The sequence below is a fragment of the Fulmarus glacialis genome, unplaced genomic scaffold, assembly GCF_000690835.1.
Source record: "Fulmarus glacialis isolate BGI_N327 unplaced genomic scaffold, ASM69083v1 scaffold28687, whole genome shotgun sequence".
Taxonomy (NCBI): Eukaryota; Metazoa; Chordata; class Aves; order Procellariiformes; family Procellariidae; genus Fulmarus; species Fulmarus glacialis.
The window spans coordinates 8455-31550 of record NW_009225557.1 but is presented as its reverse complement, the minus strand read 5'-3'; the positions used below and the strand labels follow the sequence as shown (position 1 = coordinate 31550).

The window sequence follows — 23096 nt, the reverse complement described above, 5'->3', positions numbered from 1 at the left end:
TTCCCTACATCACACGTTTCACTGGGTTTTGTCACTCTGTCAGTGTCGCACTCTTATCAATAGAAGGCTAAAGAGCATTTCATTTGGGGATGGTCTTTATGAAGCTGGATCTCGGGTGCGGTTGCTAAATGGTATAAACATGTCCCTGTCCCCCCGCTGCTGATGAGAAGCGTGCCCCATCCTGCCAGCCTCGTCCCACCCAGGGGTGAGCCCACGTGTTCCTGGTTAGGTCGAGATCTATTACTAGACCAACATTCTGTCCTCAAACAAGCCAGATTTGCATTAATACCATGCCTGTGAACCACTTAAAGGCATACATACACACACGTGCTTTTAAAATATTGACTCACTCCAATGATTGTCTTTTGGACTGACGATCTTCTGTTCTCCCATGCAATGGGAAGTGAAAACTGCCTGGTCTACCATGTTTTCCCCAGAGAAAAAAAGGAAGGAAAGGTCATCTTCCTAATCTAGGTGTTAAAATCACTGGTGGTAGAGTGTGAAATGGAGATTTTTCTCCTCAAAATTTGACCGAGATGATGAAAACTGCTTCGCGTTTTAACCTGGCCACGGATCACTCTCCATACTGCAAAGTCTTTGGGATGTGGCTAGCCTGTCTGCATTCAAGATGGTGACTGGACCCATCTCTTGAGCATGCCGTGCATTTTAACTTGGGTTTCTTCTTAAAATCAGTGGGAACCCTAAGAATAACTGTTTGTAACATCTCGTGATGGTGGCACCACTGTGCTCAGCTCCATGCGGGAACCTCTCCTGGGGGCAGAGTCCCTAAGGCTTGCGAATAGGTGCTCTTACTGAGAAGGCAGGTGGGAGCAGCAGCAGAGGAAAATACGCAGGAAGGGGAGTTTCTATGTGGAAGTGCAGGGATAAACACAGGGCAAGGATAATACGGTTTTTAATAAAGGTCTATTTTAAGTATTAGGTGGAGGTGACTGAATCTTAGCCTTGGTGGCATGTAACAGTGCAAATCAAGCCTTACCTCGTGGATACAATGGCCCAATCGCATGAAATTTGCACTGGCGTGGAAACGAAGCTGGTGTCTAGCTACGTTTTTCAGTAAAACCATGCTAATATTACATAATTACTGAGATTTGAAAAATTATTAGTCTTATGCTTTTAGTTAGCAGATTAAGCTGTCATTTTGCTTAAATTAAAATTTTAATGTGATGGGCTTGCAGTATTGCTAGAATAACAAATTCAATATCACCAGTGAGGGAAGAGTAATAGCGGGGTGGAAACCCCTCCCCGTTACGATGTTTAACAAATGAGTGAGAAATATCGGCACAGCATTTATGACCACCACAGGTCCAGTAACTGTGGGAAAGGGAAAGAAAGAAGGGGTATTGAACAGGGAAGATCTTGAATCTCCAATTCCTCTAGACAATAAAAAATAGAAAATCCTTCAACATGCAAGCCGTGATGAAGCGCTGTTTGCTTTAGCATTCCTTTATTGTTCAGGCGGGGGGCTAGCTTTTCAAGCTCTTGGTCTAAATATAAACCATTTATTTGTTAGAGATAAAAATTCTAACAACTGGCCATCATGCTGTCTTAAGGTTACTAATCTCTCTGCATTAACTTTAATCATCAGATGTTTCTGAAGAGAGAAGTGAGACCAATTCCCCAAGGGTTTTCTGAATCCAAATCTCATTTTTCAAATTTTGTAAATGATATGCAGAGCTGAAATTAAAAAGCCTTTGAAATGAAATATTGATAGATAAGAAGACAGTCCCTGAGCTAAAGAACCGTACTGATGCATACAACTTAACAGCTGTATAGCTAAGTAAAGCAAATTGTTTTGTATGAAGAAATGCTTTTCTTTGTACAGTCCAAGTTTATTATGAAAAAGTGAGCTGAAGGGACACTTCTGCTTTACCAAATGAATCCTAATACCCTTTAAAGTATCTATGTGAAAGGTGATTAATCTCAAGCATGTCCCTGAGATATCCAGTATATTATAACCATTGTTTGCTGTGGAATGTATTGTCCTGCTTTTAAAATTAACCTTTTCAGAAAAGGAGGAAAATAAGTCTTTTCTGTTCACATAATCTGAAGATTAGTCTACAGTGTTTGGTGAGAAGTAAAGAACAGTAAAAGTGCCTTGGAGAAGGCAGAGGAGCTGTGGTAATGGCCGAGTGAGGCTAGCAAAGACCTGCTGCTGCTGCTGCCCTGTGGGTTCCTGCATCTCTCGTTCTGCAGCTTTATGCCAGGGCAAAACCCTTCGGAGCTCAGCACCTTGGGAATCTGACCTGGTTTAAGATTTTATTCAGCACAGTGCACTCAGACAGAGAATTTCAGATGTAAGCCGCAGTTCAGAAGATCAATTACTGTTTTTCATTCTGCTATTATTCCTGAGGGTGCATTTGCAATGTAATTAATTTTTATGTGGGGTTCCTCCATCCCCCCATTGACACTTGTCTAGTAAAAGTATCTGCTCTGCTAGATTCATGTCTTCACTTAGCTTTAATCTTACGGGCTGAGATCCATCTCCATTCATAGCAAAGCTGTCTAAGAGCACTCTGTTTAAATCTCGGGCAGAGGAATTGCCGAGATTAAAAGCCTCCATGAAAACTTTTCAGGGGCAGGGGGGAGTGGGGAAATAGGGCTTGACCTCCAGTGGACAAGCTATACTCAGACATGATCCCAAGGGATTTGCATGGGACCCTCTTTTGTAGCTTTGCTGGTAGCAGCGTCATCTTTCTCACTGAACATCTCGTTCCTCGGTAGCACAGCTACAGAGGCTTCTTGCAGTTGGATCCTGCTAAAATAAACGTGCCCTTGAGATGCGATAATTCACACAAACAGTATTTACGTGGGCTGAGAAGTGGTGCTGCACATCCTGCTTGCTGGTGCGTCCTTGGCGGGTCTGGGAGGGGATATCAAATCTTTGTAGTGGGAAGTTTGGGATCTGCAAGTCATGGCAGAACAGGAGAGGGCAGGAGGCTTTATTTATTCATTAAATCATTGCCATCCAGTTGGCCCTCAGCTTTACTGAAGTCTGAAATGTCACAGGCTAGACAACACAGCTGAAGTCTCCTGCATATGAGTGCTCTTACCCTTCTGTCTGGAAGCACCCTGGGAAAATAGGGCTACGTAGCAGAGGAGCCAATTCAGCGCAGAGCGTCCGTTTTGAAACTTTTCTTTTTATTTCAGGCAAACTTGTGCTTTGTAGACATCGATAACCATTTCATCGAACTGCCGGAGGAATTCCCTCAATTCCCCAACAAGCTGGAGTTTATCCAGGAAATCTCTGAGGTTCTCCTGCAGTTTGGGATCCCGCCGGAGGGTAACCTGCACTGCAGCGACAGCGCCACCAAACTCAAGAACCTGGTTCTTAGCGACTTGGTGAACGACAAGAACGGGAACATCCCTGGCAATGCCCTCAACATGTACGAGCTGCTGAAAGGGAATGAGACGATCGCCCGCCTGCAAGCCCTCGCCAAGAGAACGGGCGTGACGATGGAAAAAATGACCATCACGGCTCCCCTCGCAGAGAAGGAGAAGGATGGGAAACTGCCATGTGAGGAGGTGGAGCTGAGGGACTATAAACTGAACGTGCAGCTTCGCGAAGTTTTTGCCAACCGCTTCACGCAGATGTTCGCAGACTACGAGGCTTTCGTCATTCAGGCTGCCCCCGATATGGAGTCGTGGCTGACAAACAGGGAACAAATGCAAAACTTTGACAAAGTAAAGATAGCCATGTATTCATTTTTCCATCTGAAGGTGCTTTTGGGAGGGAGGGAGAATAGGTATATATGTATATGTAGCCTAGGTGCCCTTTAATCCACCGTTCTTCATCTGCCTCACTCAGAGATTTGTCCGTTTTGATTACACAGGGCCAGATCGCCTGCCAAAGTAAATCAGTGCAGATCCACTGAGCCGGTCAGAGCTGTCCTGGCTTGTACGAACCAAGCTGGCAGGGTTCTGCCCAGCTGATGGGGCTTCTCCTGTGGGTTTGGTGGAAGGGTAGCAATGGAAAGTGACTTTTTTTCTTTCTTTCTTTTTTGTTTGCTGAGAGGAGAGGTGCACACACGAGACAAAAACCAAATCCAGTCTTTCTTGTTTCCTAATCTCACAGTAGAGCTTTTTGTTAATGGGTAGTGTTGTTCTGTAGAAGGTTATCGCATTGTTATGGCAGAAGAGTACTATTATGACTCCATTGTAGTGTGTACACAAGAGTGAAAAGGAAGCCGAGATTAGAAATGGGGAAATAAAGAGTCTGTAGGCTAGCAAAAGGAATGAGAAATGTTGGGAAGCTTGCACAGTTATTATTTCCGAGTGACTCTGCAAAGTAGATAGCGCTCTTAGCCATCAGCTTTTTCAGATACAAGTCCTTCTCTAAGGAGAATGGTAGAAGGATAAACAGTCAGGAACAGACTAAATATTGATCTGAGTCAGTTTTTGATCAAAAAAATGCTGCCACACCTTTTATTGGACTGGTTTGTATTCAGGCGTTGAACAGTGCAGCATTCAAAAGGAAGGGGTTGTTCAGGCAATCTCTGCTAGCACTTCTACAATAAAATGGGCTGTTAAGGTTAGGGTTTTCAAAGCTCAGCTAGAGGCACACGCTCAGTTTTAATTGGAAATTCATGATTAATTTCCCTGCGTAACTTCACAAAAGAGCATTAGCTGAAGAGCACTGTACACCCCTTGATATGTATGACACCTTAATAAGTGATCTGGTCCCAAGCAGGGATGCGCAGACCAGAGGTCCCAAGTGGGCACATGTGGTGGTGGTCTGCCATGGGTTGCACAGGGCTCGTTCCTGCAGGTGGTAGCTGCTAGGCTGCTTTGAAAAAGCTGGCAGCACAGGCACTACTTCATAGTAACTCCATATTCCCTTTACTCTAACTGTCACGAAGCCTCCCCAGCTGCTTATTTCTCACAGTTGTGACCAAAGAGGTGACCTGCAAACCAAAACCCTTTGTAGATGGATTCGCACCTCTCTGAGAGGTGTTTTTGTGGTGGGGAAGCCTTGTCCAAGCCTTCCCGTTGGCTACTGGATCGGTTCTCTGCCGCAGGACGGCTCGTCATGTCAATGCCAGGTGGGAACGTGGCACTAACAAGCTGTTCTGTATTTCAGGCTTCCTTCCTTTCGGACCAACCTGAGCCTTACCTCCCATTCCTTTCACACTTCATCGAAACACAGATGTTTGCAACCTTCATAGACAATAAGATAATCTCCCAGTGGGAAGAGAAGGACCCTTTTCTGCGAGTTTTTGACTTCCGGATTGAGAAAATAAGGCTATATAATGTAAGGGCCCCTGCACTGCGGACATCCAACTATCAGAAATGCAACACTTTGAAAGAAGCAGGTACGTTCAGACGGGCTAGTAAAATATTCAAAAGTACAATGTCAGCCACAAAGAAATATAGGTCCTCAGTCATCTGAGCGTTGTAGCCAATGAGGAAGCCCTAGAGCTACCTGAGGAGGACTCAGCGGTGTCCTTATTTTCCCTAGGCAAAAATTTCAGCATGCTTTTAAACACCAAAAATAGCGGGAGCCTTTACCTTCCATTCAAGCTCTCCTAGGCTGATGCCTTTAATGAACACAAACCAAACCACAGAGCGGGGCTCGCCGTTTCTCATTTCAGGCAGCTCCTGTTCTATTGCCAGGAGAGCTTTCCTTCACCGTGGTGGTGGGACCAGCGCCAGCCACACCGAAGAGCCAAGCCCCCGTGTCTGCTCCACTGGCCTCATCTCCCCCTTCCTGTAAAAAGACATTTTTTTGCCTTACGCCATTTGGTTAGAGCAGTGGGAGATGCTGGGGACATAATCCTGTGTGGCATATTTAGTAGCTCCAGCAATAGATGCTCAGTGTTAATGAACAATATGTTGTGTACTGAAGACTTGGATTTTTTTCCATTACAGTCACAGGATGCATTTTCAAATTATACTTGAGTTTCTTACTGTGCAAGTACTTATTTCATTTCCAAGTAATACAGGGAAATTGTACCCGTAAATTTATTGGGACACATATTAATGAACTGGGGCAAACACATTTCTCATGGGTTTTTTTTGTTTAATTCCTTCAGAGTATTTTATTTGTTACAAATGTGGCAGAAATAGAAATCCTGTGTCTTCTTAACTTTTTCTATCTAAAACCAATTCTAATTTGCAGGTCAACTGTCTATTCAGCGTCTAGTTTTGGTAGATATTGTGGCACCGGAACCTCATTTTCTGTCTTGCGAAAAGCAGCAAACTGATAGTAATACCAACTTTCCTTCATATTTACCATTCACAATGTATGTGTCCCTAGCACCGATCCAGCACCTGTTTGTTTAACCTACTATTTTCGGAACCCTTCAAACCCTCTGACCCCACACTACCCAGTCCTTTTCTCCAAAATAAAACCATACAAAGTGATTTGTTTTTTCAGAGGGGGAAAAAAAAGCTGCTGAGTTTCTAATGATAATGTATGTAAATTTTATGACAGTTTCTTTCCCATCACAGTTTTATAAAATAGGAAATGAGTTCTGTGTTGTTCTTGACAAATGGAAAATGGATTTAGCTTCCACATTTTGCATATTTATTCACTAGTCGTGATATGCTGAAAAGAACAGGCCTGCCTGTTAATGGATGGGCTATAGAGAGTTGAATATTAAAGTTGCTAATTAAATGCTGATTTCCCCCATACACCTCCTTTCGCCTCTCCTTCACAGTGCATCTGACTCAATGTTGAGAGGGTGACAGGTTTTATTTTCATCCTGCGCGAGATCTGAGATGAAATCCTCACGTCCTTGAAGCAAACGACTGAACCGCATTAGTCTCAGCGGAGCCGAGATTCCCGGGGAGCCCTCTCTGGTCTTGCTGTAGCCTCCCCTGTTTCTAAGCATCTGTTCATCTTTTTGATGCTGCTCAGGCCTTGCTACAGCTGGCTATGCTTTATGAAGGCCTGTCATCCAGTACTGGCATATCTAACTTCAGGAGGAGGATCTTTATAGGTGCCAGATATTTGCAAAACTCGGGTATCACTCCCCGTGCGTCTGCCCAAGGAGACGTGGCTGGGGCAAAGCGAGGTGCCTGACCCCGCAGGGATTGCAGCCGGCCTCAGAGGTCTCCGTTCTACCCAAGGAGCGTTAAAGCCAAACACCGAATTGCAGGGAAAGATTGCACTGCTCTTGCCGATTCATAACCCATCACGTAGGCTCCTGTAAAGACCCGCTTGCTTAACGGCTAACTTGCTTGTGCCAGTGCTAGTTGTGTTGGGTGAAGAAACTAAAAACAAAATAACAAAATAACAGTGCAGATGTTTCATCACTTCTGTAAGCAACAGATTTCTGGGTCTAAAGTCACTATTTAACTTCTTAGAGCATTTTCAGGGATCGGAGCATGACCACTTCTGTTGTCGTAGCACGTGTCTTCGGGTGGTTCACTAACATGGTTGTTCACTTGTGACTGTAACTTGCAGCCCAGTCCATTGAGCAGCGGCTGATGAAGATTGATCACACAGCCATCCACCCGCACTTACTTGATATGAAGATCGGCCAAGGGAAATACGAACAAGGATTTTTCCCGAAGTTGCAGTCGGATGTCTTGGCAACGGGACCTACCAATAACAAGTAAGCACAGGTTTTATTTTCTGGATTTGAAAGCAGGTTTCTCATATAAAAGATTCACATCATTGGACAGTAGTCCTAATTTTGGATGGCTTCCAGCCAGTCTAATGAACCCTAGCAACTCTTTCCATTTCTGGTTTGTTCAGGCTGTGATTTTGAAGTTACAGCCACAATTTGAGTTATGTTAGAAAGTGTTAGCTCTGGTTTTGGAAAGATTCCTTAGTACTGTTTTCTGTGTCTTCTCATACATATTTTTAGTTTTATCATTGCCGTAATAAATTTAAAATTCGTTTCCTTGCTGTTTTGCACTGAGTAGGATAATTTGGAAACCCAAGCCAAAATTAAGATTCTGAAAGAAATTTTGGTATTGAAGCCTCCACATCATCATGCAGAATGAAATTAATGCCCACTCTGTTCTTCTCTTTTCTTTAATTGTTATTACATGCCCCAAAGATTTTTATAGCTCTCTTTCAGTTTCCACATTGGAATAACCTGGAAGAATAACTTGGTGAGGGTAGAAACTATGTGGTTCTGTACCTGGATTACTCTTATCAGTCTGATAGGATTCTGAGTGCACTTTCATATGAAGGTAGGGGTACCTATAGCTGTGGAATCGAGCATGTAATTACATAGTTAATTTGCCTAATGTAAAATGAGAACCTGGAGCAACTAATACACTTTACATTTATACAGCTATAATATAAAGTAAGTGTTGTAAGTTACTTTTTTTTTCCTTCCCTCAAAACCCAGGAAAGAAGGGGTTTTTCTCCCCCTTCAGAAATGGAAAATTAGTGCATCAATGGTTATTGCTTCATTAAATTATTAGCTCAGGCCCTTGCTTCCAGTTTCTGTGGTAGGTCAAAATGGGTGCAGAGATAAATGTGAGAGCTCCAAAAGCTACGATTGTCTAAATGTTAAAGCTAGCTCTTGTTTTAGACAAGTGCATGCACACACACTGCTCTGAGCTCCTGTATGAGGCACCCACTCAATTCTATTTATACACCTTTTGTGCACCCCCGTGCTAGCTAATCCCTTTTTAATAACCTACTAGGTATAAGACTTGCAAATGATAAAATAAGATATCCTTAAGCATTAAACGTTTAAAGAATTGAAATTCTTTAAAAGAAGTAAAAAAATAAAAGGAGGCCATGTGTATTTCAAAGTTCCTTTGTTTGCAGTCTTCTTGCAAACTGAGACAAAAGTTTACAGGTAGTGCTCCCTTGAGGAATGGAGGATTTCTTCATCTTGTGGGATGCTGTGTTTAGCAGTCTGCCTCTTATCCTTATGGTGGGTTTCAGTTTTACAGTGTCAGCAACAGTGTGAGCATGCCCAGCCTGCTCCAAGTTGCTTTTATCTTCTGGCTCTATTGCAGAATGTTAGTGAATCCATGAATAAGCATCAAATTAAAAATAGTTTTCCTTATGCCTTTTGAGATGCTTCTGTTAGATTGGTACCTATTCTAAAATGTGACTTTAACTCCTTGAGTGATAATTTTGCTTTAGATAGCTAGTTTTGATCTTCAAATTGCAGCGTGTTTCAGAATTTCTAAGTACCAAAATCCCATTACTTACCACAAAGCAGTGTCAAAGTGACAAATGCTTGGAATTCCTCCAGCTGTATATTGCCAAAAAGGTTTGTAATTGGAAAATCTCAAGACCATCTGTTTATATCTTTCTGCTTCCTGGCTTTTTTTGTGAGCAGCTGAGAGCTCGCTCTCTCTCAAGACATGTAATTCTGCTGAATTTACACCCACGTATGAAAAAGATAGCCTTTTCATGCTCTCTACAAATACATCATAATTCTTTTGACCACAAAATCAATTGAAGTATAGCCTTCCATCAATGTGAATTTCCCAGTGTATGCTTCTTGGGGGTGTGTTATACTTGCATATGGGGCTTGGCCTTTGCATGTGGGGATGGGGGAAAAGGACATTTCAGCTATGTTCCCAGGCACTTCTCATGTAGCTATTGTGTGTGTTCATGAAGTTAATGCAAAGGATATTGCTATGTAGATCAGAATTATTTTTGCAGACTTCAGTTCTACATAGCAAATTTTGTCCTGAATGTGTAAGGAAGTGTATTTGCAAGGGGAAAAAAAAAATCATTCTCATGTTACAGTCAATTGTTGTTGGACAGTAGCAAATAAACCAATTCAAAGCTGTTTTAATAAAAACCTGTCCTCACTGGTCAGCAATCAGATTTTTATTGCTTCCCTTTCTGGACGATGAACTAACAAATATATAACTAGAGCTCATAATGTTATCTAGCTATTCCCTTCGAGCACTACCTGGCTGTTACGGGGCTGTTATATGTATAATGTATCTAAATCAGAAATATAATGCAAAGACCAAGCACTTTCAGTTTGTTTAGTCCTTGATCCTGTATGTGATCCCAGAAAACCATGTTGCCTAGACAGGCAGAAATTGTGTTTGGAAGAGAGGGTGTCTGGCTCTTGTTTGCTGGGCATGGAGAGCAGGCCTTGGGGACAGAGGAAGGGCTGACAGTCATATTGGATCACTTCCACCTAAACGCAGCTGGAAACAAGTGTTGATCACATTACCATGTGTAAGCGTTAAAACACCGAAGTCTGTCACAGAAGCAAAGTCTAATAATATTTCATCTGTCAGCCCGCGGCCATGCTCGGCAGCATGCTTTGCCCCACTTCTGTCACTCTGCTGCCTCCTCCCGCTTCCCCTCAAGATGTCCGCTAAAGGACTGGACAAGGGGGTGAACCTGCACTCCTCTGGCCCCAGCCAGCGTCACACAGCTTGCTGCTTTCTCTCATCTGCTTGGTCATTTGTGGGTTAGGAGAGCCGCCTTGCTCCTATTCTGGCCAGACTGCAGGTGCGTGCCTGGTGTCGTTAGGGCTTGTCTTTACCTCTTCCCTCGTGGTGGTAAGGAAACATTGACTTTGTCAGCTAAGCAAGAACTTCACTGAAAATAACTCCAAACGGCACTTTACTGAAAAGAAATGAAAAGTTTAAAAACAAAAAGTGAAAAAACTCAAACAACAAAAAGCCCAAACAAACAAAGAAACCCTACCCCAAACCCCTACCTCCATAAAACTGGAGAATAGGCTCCCAGGTATACAGTTTCTCTAATCATCTTTGCGACCAAAACTACCAGAACGTGGAAAGACATTAACTGCAGAATATGCAGATCTGAACTTAAGCAAGAGATTACAATTATTGTATCCAAATATTTCTAGAAATTAAAAGAAACATTATTTTTCTGTAAAGAAAAGAGCAATTCATCCTAGCTAAGAGCAATTTAAAAAAAAAAAAAACAAAAAACCAAAAAACCAAAAACCCACCCAGTTCTGTCCTCTTTCCCATCAGGCAGCAAAGTCCCACTTGAGGGACTCCCTCTGCACTCATTGCCTTCGATACATCCCCCATGTCGTGGGAAAACCTTCTGGATGTACAGACAGCAGCTGCAGCTTCCTCTGGGTACAGAAGTGGCCCGTCCACGCTGCTCTAACCTTGTAAAGCAGTGGCTTCTGCAGAAATCATCCTAGAAAGCGTCCCAGGAGAAAACAGGCTGCAGTCCCTTAGACAGTTTGTCTGTTTATCTGGAAATGAGCAGCAGTTTCCGGAGTCTTCCTTCCCTTTTTCAAACCCCAGCACTACATTGTGGTTTCTACATGTTCCCCTCTTCCTTCCCCGCGTGCAGTTTTCTGCCAGGCTTTTAAAATTGTTGCTGGGACTCCACTGGCTGATGCATTCGCAATGATCCAGGAAAGGAATTTGAATGACAAAAAGCCAAGCTACATAAACACTTCATGGTTTTTGATTAGCTAATTGTTAAATTAGGGTGAATATGCTTACAGTGCAAAATTAAAACAATGAAACAAGCTGTGTTTTCAATCTAATTGATTACCTTGTAACTTAATTTGTACTAAGAAGCTTGATAAATGAGATATTGCAGAGGAAGACACTGATTGCACACCAAACATGGGAATCTATTTGCATTCTGGCAATTTGTAGTGAATGCCTGGAAAGAACAACTGAGCTGATTTTTTTTTTTCTTAATTTCTTTTGGTTTTCAAAGGAAGGTTTTGCTTTGTTACACACTTACAAAATGGCTTAAATTATCCTTTTTTGCCTTTCTCTTTGTTTAGCCCTGTTTTTCCCACCTCCTTTATCTGCGCCCTGCTTTCCTCCTTGCTTCCTCCCCTGACCAGTTTCCCCTTTTCTGCCCTGGCCACTTCTCTCTCCTGAGCCCTCTCACTTATATCCCAACCTCCCATGAGCTTCGTGCCTTTCTCTGTCCCCTGTGTCCTACCTGACCTGCAGCAATCCTCAAAGGAGGGCGCAGTCCAAGTCTTCATGCTATACTTGGTCTCCTAACCTCAGGCTTTAGCTAAGTGATGTGTGGTTCCTACCCATAAAGCAGATTTCAATTTGCTTTCTCCAGGCATTTGTTCCTGTGCTGTGTTTTGCTGACATCACCACTGTGTCAGGATTTATTTGTAAAATTTGTGCATTAGGAGTGTACGAAATTGGTTCATTTTTGTGCTCCGGTTTATGGCATGACTTGTGTGAGCACTGTCCTGTGGCCTCCATCACCGGCCCCCCCTTCAGGTTGTGAACTGCCCAAGGTTTATCTGCCTGGTGCTCTGGTTCTCCTAATTTTTAAATAGGACTACTGTTTGCTTATTCACTAACATTGACATTGGTTAATGTTTTTAAAGAAAATATTATATATATATAAAATACAAAGTGGTATCCTTTTGCTGAATCTCTATGTGATGATAGCAGTCATTCTGGTTTTAACTGAATTAGTTTTTGCTATGGGGACTTGGAACCTGATGGGTGAGTCTCGTGTGTACTGAGCCTCTGCTCAACTGGTGCAAGGCAGTAAAAGAGCAATTAACTTATTTCAGCTAATACAGAATTTTAAAATAGCTATGCAGGATTAAAGTTCACAGGGAAAAATGTGGGTGAGTCCTTGCATCCTCTATTCTGTTTACTATCCCCTGAACAGTGTTACTGTCTCAAGCGAGTTTGCAAACTAAATACCACTTAGGACAGTGGTTCATCAGGGCTTAAGGGGTGATGTTGGCAAATTGCTACAGATGTTCCTTGCAGAGGAGGGCAGCTGTGGGTACCACCCTCTTAAATAACTTCTTTTTGTATAATCTGACGAGACAGACTGAGTGGTCGGTGCAAGACCACTCTCTGCAAGGCATTTTGCTCATTTTTGTCCACCCAATCAGCAGTTCAAAAACTTTCCTGTTCAACCCTACAGCAGGGGTGGAAAAGGTGCATTAGTCTCTGTTTGAGCCTTCGTCCTCCTTACCATGGAGCAGCGTGTGCAGAGCAGATTCACGGTGCAGAACCCACCCCCTGTCAGCCCATCTGTGATCAGATGGAGCTTGCTTTCGACCTTCCTTTTAATTTGTTCGGTCCGACATATATTTGACTTGGAATTTCTGTGTCAAACTGCTCCTGAACCCGAGCAGATTACATGTGCAGTCTGCGTGTATTTAATGTGTGCAGGCTGTATGCATGCTTTAGGGGGATTTGTTGGGGCGCAGTACATCCATGTGCTAATTTGTGAATAGAGAAACGCAGTCAGATAATTCCTTTGATGGAACCATAGAGGTAAAAGGGGTATTCTTATGATTTGCAGACCTAAATAGCAGTCTGCCTCAGGAGATGATCTATATGAGGAGATATAGGTTCTGTTCTATAGACAAGTGCATTTTTCTCCTTCCTTTGTTCTTTGTTATCACTGTAAATAGATTGTAAATTACAACAGTAATTTTCATGGTGATGGTAATATTGGTTAAATCAGTCTGTGAATGAAGTTGTCTTGCATTCTTGTTCTCTAGCAGTAGTACTGCAGTATATATCCTGCCCATTACACCCATGTCTGGTTTGGGTAGACATCATTTCTTCATTTCTCTGTGGAGCTTTAAAAAGATGGGTGGGGCGGGAGGGAGGTAGAGGGAGAGAGAGAGATGTACATATGATTGCAGTACAGCATGGCCAGTCCCTGGTGTGACGCTGCTGTTTTGCTAGATTGGCTTCTAACATCAAAGATAGCTTTGATGCTCTCTTACCATTTTTAATACAGAAATTAAGCACAGGTTAAGTGTCATCTTTTCCAGGTGTCACCTTTACATTTCCTCCAACCTCTGCAAACCTATTCCTATGCTTGTTGGGTCTAATTTGATATTAAACAATACTGACTGCACTGTCTTCATGTTAAAAGAGTCTTAGTTGGAGGTGTCTTCATTTCATTTCTCTATATTGAACAGAGCACAGCCTTCCCTGGTCCCTCCTCTGAAATGTCACTGCTTTTTTGCAGTCCCTGGAGGTGAAGAGCATCCGTCTTTGGATGTGGGAGTTAGATACGGGCAGATTACCAAAACGAGCCTTTTCTCTCTCCTCCACGTAAGCAGCTTGTCCCTGGGCTCTCCACGACACAGCGCCCGAGCTGCAGCTGCTTCGTCCCCAGAGACTTGGTGCTTGTAGCAATGCCTCCGCTGTGAGGAATAAATGAAATATGCCAGTAGTCCATGCTCACGGCTCTAGGGCAAAAAATAAAGGGGAGAGGGCATTTTTTGGGTCAGGGAGTACTCGGGCAACACCTAGGCTGGGCGGCAGCACTGTGTGTGCTCCCAGGTACCAGGCGGCTCAGGGCTCGTCCTCCCAAGGCAGGGACTAGCCAAGAGGGCTTCGTCTCCTCTGGCATCCGCTCCACAGGGACACGGGCGATAGTGATTTAGCTGAAACGCCCACGAGTAAGGGCTAGAAACAAGCAGGCATTTGCCCTCGTGAGCACAGCTTTCCTTGCTGCTTCAGCAGCACCAGGGCTGAGGTGTGAATAAGGCAGCAGCGGACGGCAGGGCCAGGAGAGACACCCGCATGGGATTTCGGCAACCCAAGGGAGGACTGGTGGTGTGGCCACTGTGGAGGACTTTTACCCCGCTTACAATCACTTCGAGTGACCAAAGGGAGAGGAGAAGTAATTTAAAATGCAATCCCTACTGATGAGGGGGGAGGGAATGGTTATTGTAATACTGAAGCATTATTTTGGGAAAATTCTATGTGGCCCAGTAAAGAAAAGGCTTTAAAAAAAAGCTGCTTAATCCTGCTTATCTGCTGTTACATCTTCACAAAATCTCCTGGAGAGATTCAGAGCAGCATCTAAATGCAGAGACCTCACCCAGCGCCCGAGCAGCTCCCTCTTCCTTGGCTTAGAGGTTGGGGAAGAGAGAGCGTGCAGCTCTCTGCGTGTGTAATTGCTCCAGCTAATGAGCAGCAGTCTTTTTTTCATAAAGAGCCAATGATCTTTATGTTTGCATGCTGAAAATGTTCAAATAGTTCTGATTAATAATCTGGAGAATGATCTGTGCCTTGTCCCAGATGGGGTACAGGGCTGGAATTAACTGAAAACGCTTTAATGATGGTGCATTACTTGTAATTATTCTGTGGCTTCTATTCTATTTTCACCTTCAGTGAGACGTGTTCCCTCAAAGGACACTTACAGCAATTCTTAAATCTTCCAGTAACTGCAGAAATGCAGGTGGAGAAGGATCAAAGCTTTGTCTAGAATGCAGAAAATACCGTATAAATTGGAGCAGAAGAATGTGATATGGATAATAGTTGATCTATAACTTAACTTTCCAATGTATTATTGGCATTCTATTCTGTGAAATGTAAGCGTTGTACTAACTTGCAATAAATGGAAGGTTTCCAGAGCCAGGTAGCGAAAGTCACTTTTATGTCTGCTATCCTCTTTTCGAGGAGGCATTTCTTCTGCTGCATTTTTACTTGTTGAGATTATTAAAATGTAGGTTTTTATTTCCCCCCTCTCAGTCATCTAATGAGGCATTGGGTGTTGCTTCTGAAAAAAAAACGTGGTGACTTATTAAACTCATGGGCTGTGTATTTTTAAAACTTCTGAGGAGGTGCAAAGACACTTATGTCAGTAATGTATTCCTCTGAGAAGGTATCAGCGTTTGCTGTGCAGACACCTATTGGGCTGTTTTGTTTAGTTACTAGAGACTTGAGGCTGTGTTGCTTTAAAAATAAATTTCTTGTCATATGGGATGGCAAGGTGCTGAATCGTAATTATATGCAGACCCAGATGTTTATTTCTTCCTTTGCACTTGTTTTCTTGATGTTATTTGGAAGGTAGGAAGGGACTTCGATTCTGACCATAACAACTGTAGTTCCTGTGACTCTTTTTTTGGTTCTTTTTACCTGTGCATTTAGCCAAAATTTGGTCTTTAGTCACCTCACTGGAGGAATTGGTGGAGATAGTTAGGTATATATATGCAAAGTCTTTCTCTCTGGAAACAGGAGGGTTTGGTTACCAGGGGTCATGTTCCTACACTTCTCTTGGGTCAGGTTCCCCTCCCTGTGCATCCCTGATGGCTTGCTGGACATGTCAGGACCCAAGTCCAGCTCTGTGCAAGGGTTTCCTCCTCCAGGCATGCATCTGCCTGCGTGTCGCCAGCTGAAACTGCTTCCCCAAACAGTTCAGATCCCAGTTCCTATGTGCTCCTGTTTGGGGTGCACACAGAAATAGATGGATTTGGGATATGGAGACTGCTGTCCTCGCCAATACCACCTGTGTGGAGGGTCTCACCAAGCACACACTTCTGTCTTTGATGTGGGCATCTCTGGGTTTTCCTCTGTATAGATCTACTAAAGACAGAGAACCCAGATCCCCAGGGGCTCTGCCTGTTGATTACAGCTCCTGTAGAAAAAGCCTTCTCACAGCAGTTGTTCTGGCGTGGTGCCCAGCATGGACACTTCAGTCTGGAGGGGCCAGGATGGAGACAGGTTTGGAGAGTCCCTTTGACTTAAGTACTGGGGTTGGGAGTGTGGGGTGTTGTTTTCTTGGTGGATTTTTTTTTGTCTTTTTCTTTCTTTTTTTCATTCTAGATTTAGGTTATCCCTTCAAATTCTGCCAGGCAGTTTCCTCCCATAGGTTGAACCTTATTCATACATCCCACCAGGCACCGGAGCTGGAGTGCTGCCCTGGGCAGGCTTTGTGTTCTGCTTTGCCTTGGGTTTGCTCTTCAACTTCTGAGTGCAGGAGAGGGGCAGAACAGATGACTTCATGAAGCGACTGACAGGCTGTACACTTAAAGGCTTTTTTTTTTACTGTACTTGAAAGGTATTTTTAATTTTAACAAACACAACCACAGTAATTAAGTAATATCATTCTGAAGATGTAGCCTTCATGTGCATTAAGATACTTATTTTTAATGCTTGATAGGTTGCTTTATACAGTGTTATTTCAGCTTTCTTTTATAAATAATGTATTAACTTATTTATTCTCTGCACCAGTTGAGCATTTTTGTTTTCAAGGATTTGACAGAAGGCTGTGGTATTATTAGAAACCCTACAATCAGACTAGAAATTCCTTGGGACAGAGTTACCTTGTTTTGGTTTTTGTTTTAGTATCTGGCATAAAGGAGTTTGGACGCTTGGGAGCTTTAAGGTTGCTCGGTTTTGAAGCTGGTTACCAAGTGGCTGCTTTCAGGCAATAGCTTTAGATGAGGAAGAAATTCAACTGGACATACATGAACATGTAGCAAAAAATACAGGCTTTCTGTGGTATTTAGAAACCCGATGCAAAAAAGATACAATAAAGATAGCAACATGATTAATCCCAGGAAGTCAATATTGTTTATAACCTTTAAACATAGGCGCACCCTATATCACAGTAGTTACTATCACAATGACGAGTTTCTCTGAAATAATTCCTGGAAGTACCACCGAAAGTGGAGAAAGGAGAAGTACCATCCCTCACAAAAGAGCAAAATTTTAGAAGCTGTTACTTAGAATACATCATTGTATTTTGTTTGTTCCTACAGACACCGTTTTTACCAAACTTCAGCAAATGCAGCAAACAACGGTGGGGTTGGGTAACCAACTACAACGGTTTTCCTGGTGGTGTCATCAATGATCTGCATTTTGGGTAACACAGAAGTTCTCACTGGAGACCCTGGCAGGCAGCGGGCACGTTTCCATCAGGGCTTTCCTCCCTTGGGTGCACGCTGGCCTGTCGCCCGCCAGGCGCTTTCCCACGGGGAGGTCAGATGCCAGCTTGCACCCGCATCTATTGCAACGTCCAAGTTTGCACTTTTGATTCTCCTGCTGCAGACCTGTCGGATGTCCTCTGGCTCCCGACCCAGGCTTTCCCTCCCAATATTTTCCACTCACGTGTATCTTCCCTCTCTCTGACTTTCCAGCCGCTGGGCCAGTCGCAGCACGACCGCGCAGCGGAGGAAAGACCGCCTGCGGCAGCACTCGGAGCACATCGGGCTGGACAACGATTTGAGGGAGGTAGGTGGTGTCAGCTGCAGGCGGCAGGAGCGTGTGGTCCAGGAGGTGAGGCCTAGACAAATGACGCGTTGTTACTTCGGGCAGTTTTATTGCTACCATAAGGTTTGTGTGGGTCTCTGCAGCCATTTCATTTAGACGCTGCTTGTCACAGATGCTTGCGTATGTTGTACAACTTCAAAACACACAACAGAAATAAAATGTTTTTATTATTTTGGAATAAGATATCCCCTTTGTCATCAGGAAAATGGCTTATTTGCTGATATAGACCCTAGTCACGTAACCGCACAGAGAGAGCAGAGCCCTGGTGCCTGCCTGGGTGCGGCTGCCGAGCTCTGGCCAGGGTGAAGGTCTCTGCAAAAGTCAAGTCCTTGAATAAATGTCAGCGCTATAGAGGCAAATGAGACGGGACTTTTTTCTTTTTTAAAGGAATGTTTTTTCTCTCTTTCTTACATAGATTCCTGACATGAGTAAGCCTATTTGAAAGGTTAAGACTTTGGGGCCTTTTTGTGCTTAAAGCTTGGAAACTCCCATGCATCCTGTAAATGTCAGTCACATACAGGCATTTCTTTCCCATCTTTTCAGTTTCTCGTCCTTCATTAAATATTTTCTGCCATATTTTTCCATTGATGTCCATGTGCTTCTTTTGTATGTCACTAGCAAAAATAAAACATTCGTGCTGTTCTGTGGTAAATCTTGCTGAATAATGTTGGCCGGTACTGGCATTTCCACTCCGAAAGAACCCGAATGGATGAGCGGACTCTTGAACCGCAGCTTCGAATGATGTTTCATGGAAACACAGCAAAACAGCACTTACACATGTTTGTTGCTATTTTTGCTAATGTGGCTTTGCAAGTATATTTTAAATGTTGCCTCGTGTGTATATCTCAGCAGAGCCTTTTCAATACTTGTCATGTATTTACTTTCTTCTTTTTTTTGGCTGTGGATCATATGCATGCTTCTTTTGCTTTGTCTCCTCTTTCTTTCTGGCTATTCTGCCATTGGGGCATCTGCCTCCTCTTAGCCATCGGAGGAGCTTTTGCTTCGTCAGAACTCAATGGCCTTCTGGGAGTGGGATCAGGGACCACCCCCTCCTGCACGGCCTCCTAAAAAATCCTTCTCTGAATGCTGCCTGGTATGTTTTAGTTTTTCTTTTTGAAAGCTGCTTTTGAGATGTTGTTAGCATGAGGAACCACTGTCTTCACTGCGTCTCAAACCTCTCCCTTTCTCATAGAGTATGAGCACGTCCCTGTAGCGCTTGCAAGTGTGGTTATAATCAGAAAAGTAGCTGGAAATAAGCTCTAGGCTTCCACGCCAGCTCCCTGGCAAACACGACAGCTCCAAGGCTGAAAGATGAGAATATTAGTTTGCTTCGTTTTTTCCCATGTTGCTCACCTGGCAATTCAGCTTAGGGTGTCAAATCCAAAAAGCATTGCTTTCTGACTGCTGGATCGTCGCATCCCAGTGTGGAAGAGGATAGTGGTGTGTGGATGCTGGTGAACAGGCAAAGGGCAATCAATTGGGTCTTTCATCCCACCCTTATTCTTCTCTTGACCTTACAAGAGTTAATAATTTTTTTATTTTTTATTTTAGTATAATAACAAGACATACAATGAATAAAGTAAGGTTATCTATGTTTTCTATGCTTCAGACTATAACCACACTATAAACAAAACTGCATTTTATTTATCCCTTTGCATTTAAAAAGAAATATTAGATTTCCTAATTATATATTCCCTATATTACTTTTGCACTGTTTTCGTTGCTAATTTTTGCACTTAGATGGAATTCATCTCTTGTGAGATTGCTTGCTGAACAACATGCTTTCATCATCTGTGATTTTTTTTTTTTTTATTCTCACATGTAGTTTTTCAACTATTTTTAAGTCCTTATAGTATCCGTGAAACTGTAATTACCTAGCTGAGCACTTTTGTTGAACACAGCTTTCGATGGCAGAACCCAACATTCTTGTCTGACCTGTGGGACTGATGTTAAGTGCCTCATGTCCAAATTTTGTATTGAAAAAGTCCAAATGTGTCAGAAAAACTGTACTCCCCCATTACAAAAAAAAAAAAAAGTGAGCAATTTCAATTAACTTCAGTGTGTTTGGATTTTGCTTTTGCTAAATAAATTATCTTCTCCCCAGACAGAAAGCTCTGAGAACGCAGCAGCCGTAGTGTCCTCTCAGTTCCCCAGAAAACCCAGCCAGCAGCAGCACTGAGTCGCTGGAGGGGTGTGATCTGCTCCTCTCGGGGAGCGGTCGTTGTCACATACCGTCCCCCAAAGAGGCAGCATTAACTGGATAAAAACACACTATGGAAATGGAGCATTCCCACACCAGGCTATGAGCGCTATGCTTCAAGACTGTTTTATTTGGCAACATTCTGTTATTTTACTCTTTTTAACAAAAACTTTATAATAATGCTTGGGCAACTTTTTGATAGGCTTCATATTTGCACACCTAAATGTGGCCAACTTCTTAGCTTTGCTCAGCATGTAGCCCTCTCACTGATGTTCGGGGCAGAGGACACTTTGTTGATTAGTTTGGGGTTTTTTGCTTAACGAAAAAAACAAACAGTAAAAAAAACCCTGAACAAAAAGGCAATGGAACAGGACGGTTTAAGAGTCTTTTATTATAGCTTGGATCCTTTTTTTAAAGAACACGCCAATTTTTGTCCATACTTATCAATTATGACCCCACAGTAAAAACATGAATGATCCTAAATGTCAGTTTCATTTAAAATGAGCTTCACTTGTAATTAAGAAGTTAACTGAGAACAAAATCAAGTCTAATTTTTTTCCCCACATAAACTGCCCAGATGAAAAGTAACGGATGAAATCTTTCTCCTTCACTAGGTGTATTTCTTTTTCTTGTGATTTCTTTTCAAAAGATTTTTTCCATTCATGTGCAGTCTGCAACAAATTAGACAAATGGCTTTTAATTTTTTTTAATTTTTTTTAAGTGAAAATCAAATAACAATGGAAGGAAACTTTACTTGATATTTTGATTTTATGGCTGAATGAAGGTATCGCACTTTTATGCACTTGCTGTGGCTAATTTTGTGCTAGTGGTTAACAGCACAGTTCACTAGCTAACATTGACTGTTTCAGTTCCACGGAAGAAAATATCTTTTTTTTTCTGTTGTCACAAGGGAGCATTCCACTTCTCCAGCCCGACACCTAAGCATCAGACAAATCATGATGTTGTTCCTAGATTAACACTAGCTCATTCCTTCTCACCAGCATTTGCTTGCCTAGGATTAGGACGAGGAGAATCCCTCTGACTTGTAATATCTAAAATTAGTCTGTTTATTTTCAGAAATACATGCAGGAGGCGAGGAGTTTAGGAAAAAATTTAAGGCAGCCCAAACTCTCAGACCTCTCTCCAGCTGTGATTGCGCAGACCAACTGGAAATTTGTGGAAGGGTTACTGAAGGAATGTCGCATGAAGGTAGGTCCTCCTCCTTCCCGCCGCCTGCTCTCCCCTTGCTTACACTGAAGTAGGAATAGGACAATAGATAAAGGGTATAGAAATAGGATAGTATGAAGTAATTGTGCAAACTTTTTTTTTAATTATTCTTTTAAATTTACAATCTCTGTAAAGAGATTTGAAGTTTTCTCTGGTCAGGCCATTGGCGATGGTCTCTAGATTAAGCATGTTTAAGTAAACTCGTCTATAAATTCTGTCCCTTGTTGGATAACATTCTTAGAAACCTTTGGGGATTTTTTTTTAACAGACTAAACGCATGTTGGTAGAGAAAATGGGCCATGAAGCAGTCGAGCTGGGACACGGAGAAGCCAACATAACAGGTCTGGAGGAAAATACGTTGATTGCTAGTCTCTGTGATCTGCTAGAAAGAATCTGGAGCCATGGTCTGCAGGTCAAGCAGGTTGGTAACTGAAAACTCAGGACTTTGTGCGTACAGTACTCTAGCAAATACTGAATGCCATCTCTACCTTTTAAGCTGCTACTCAGTGGTGTCATTCCAACTTAAAGTGGGAGGTATCTTTGGGCTCAGTCCCTGGTTCATATCTTGTGAGGGCTTGGGGAGTTTTGGGGGTTTGTTTTTTGGGGGGTTTGGTTTGTTGTTTTTTGGGGTTTTTTTATTTGAGAGGTACCTCTGGAAATTGTAATGATGTTGTCAAATAGGTGTTTCTTCTCTTTCAACCTTCAGAAGGAAAACGCAGGGAGGGGACAAAGAAACAAGGCGGGTGGTGTGACTGCTAGGTCAGTGAGATGGTCCTCTCCTCCTCCTGAGGTCTCATGGCCCAAGAGAAAAGGATTGTTTCTCACTACTGAATGTTTGGCCCACTGAAATGCCATCCCATTATTTTGCCATGTTCACTGGCCTCTTTTTCTTTTGCCTGATTTATTTAAAGCTATGTACTACATATTCAATTTTCAGGGGAAGTCTGCTTTGTGGTCCCATTTACTTCAGTACCAGGAGAGAGAAGAAAAGCAAGAGCATACTGCAGAGTCCCCAGGTGAGTACTTGGCAGTTGACTCCATGAAGGGTCCATCACAGTGAATGAACTTGGGCCTGGGAGGAACAGTGCAGCCACACAAAACCCATGCAGGATTTTCAGTGTATTTGCTTGCTAATGTCACATTTACATTTTGAGACCTTTCATAATCATTATGAAGATGCCTTGATGCCTGGATAAAGTAGATTGACATCATTGGAGGCAAATGAACATATTTATTATCCCTGCCTGGAAAATCACTCGATGTCTGTTCACTACCTTCATTACCTTTTAACCAGTATTGAGTGAGGTGTGAGAAGCACTGCTTCTGCAAGAGGTGATTTCTGAAGGAGCTGAAGGTGTGGAGCTGTGGCTAAGACAGCTGACATTTTTCTTTCAGTGAGCACAATCTGTCACTCAAATCCCAATGTGAATAACTCAATGTTCGATAAATCTTTATACTAGTGGACAGTACAGTTCAGAAGTTGTGTAATTAATCTCTATCCATCAGTCTAGGTGCTCAGTTTATGCTTTGGCTTGGCCCTCTACAATCACTAAATTACTTCTGTGTTGTGAGAGATGTTGGTTTTCTGATGACCTTGAGATCTCCCTGCCCACAGGCTGCTGCTGTGTATTGTAGTAAAAGTCTCTGACCTTTAGTGGGTCATCTTCCAAAGACTCTCCAATCTTCCAGATCCTGCAGATGGGAACTTGTGTGATCAGTCCTCAAAGACACATCGATGGGCAAA

The 23096-nt window shown here is 42.8% G+C and overlaps 1 protein-coding gene across 1 annotated transcript in view; it reads left to right on the top strand.

Moving 5' to 3' along the window:
- LOC104080218 (DENN domain-containing protein 5B) overlaps positions 1-22745 on the top strand; it is a 42243-nt gene extending 19498 nt beyond the window's left edge. Inside the window, exons 4-10 of the mRNA XM_009582528.1 lie at positions 3169-3702; positions 5099-5330; positions 7427-7577; positions 17793-17886; positions 21203-21334; positions 21621-21773; positions 22290-22745. Of these exons, the coding sequence (XP_009580823.1) occupies positions 3169-3702; positions 5099-5330; positions 7427-7577; positions 17793-17886; positions 21203-21334; positions 21621-21773; positions 22290-22412 (1419 nt within the window). The 3' untranslated portion in view covers positions 22413-22745. The remainder of the gene's footprint in view (positions 1-3168; positions 3703-5098; positions 5331-7426; positions 7578-17792; positions 17887-21202; positions 21335-21620; positions 21774-22289) is intronic.
- The last annotated feature ends 351 nt before the right edge of the window (positions 22746-23096 follow it).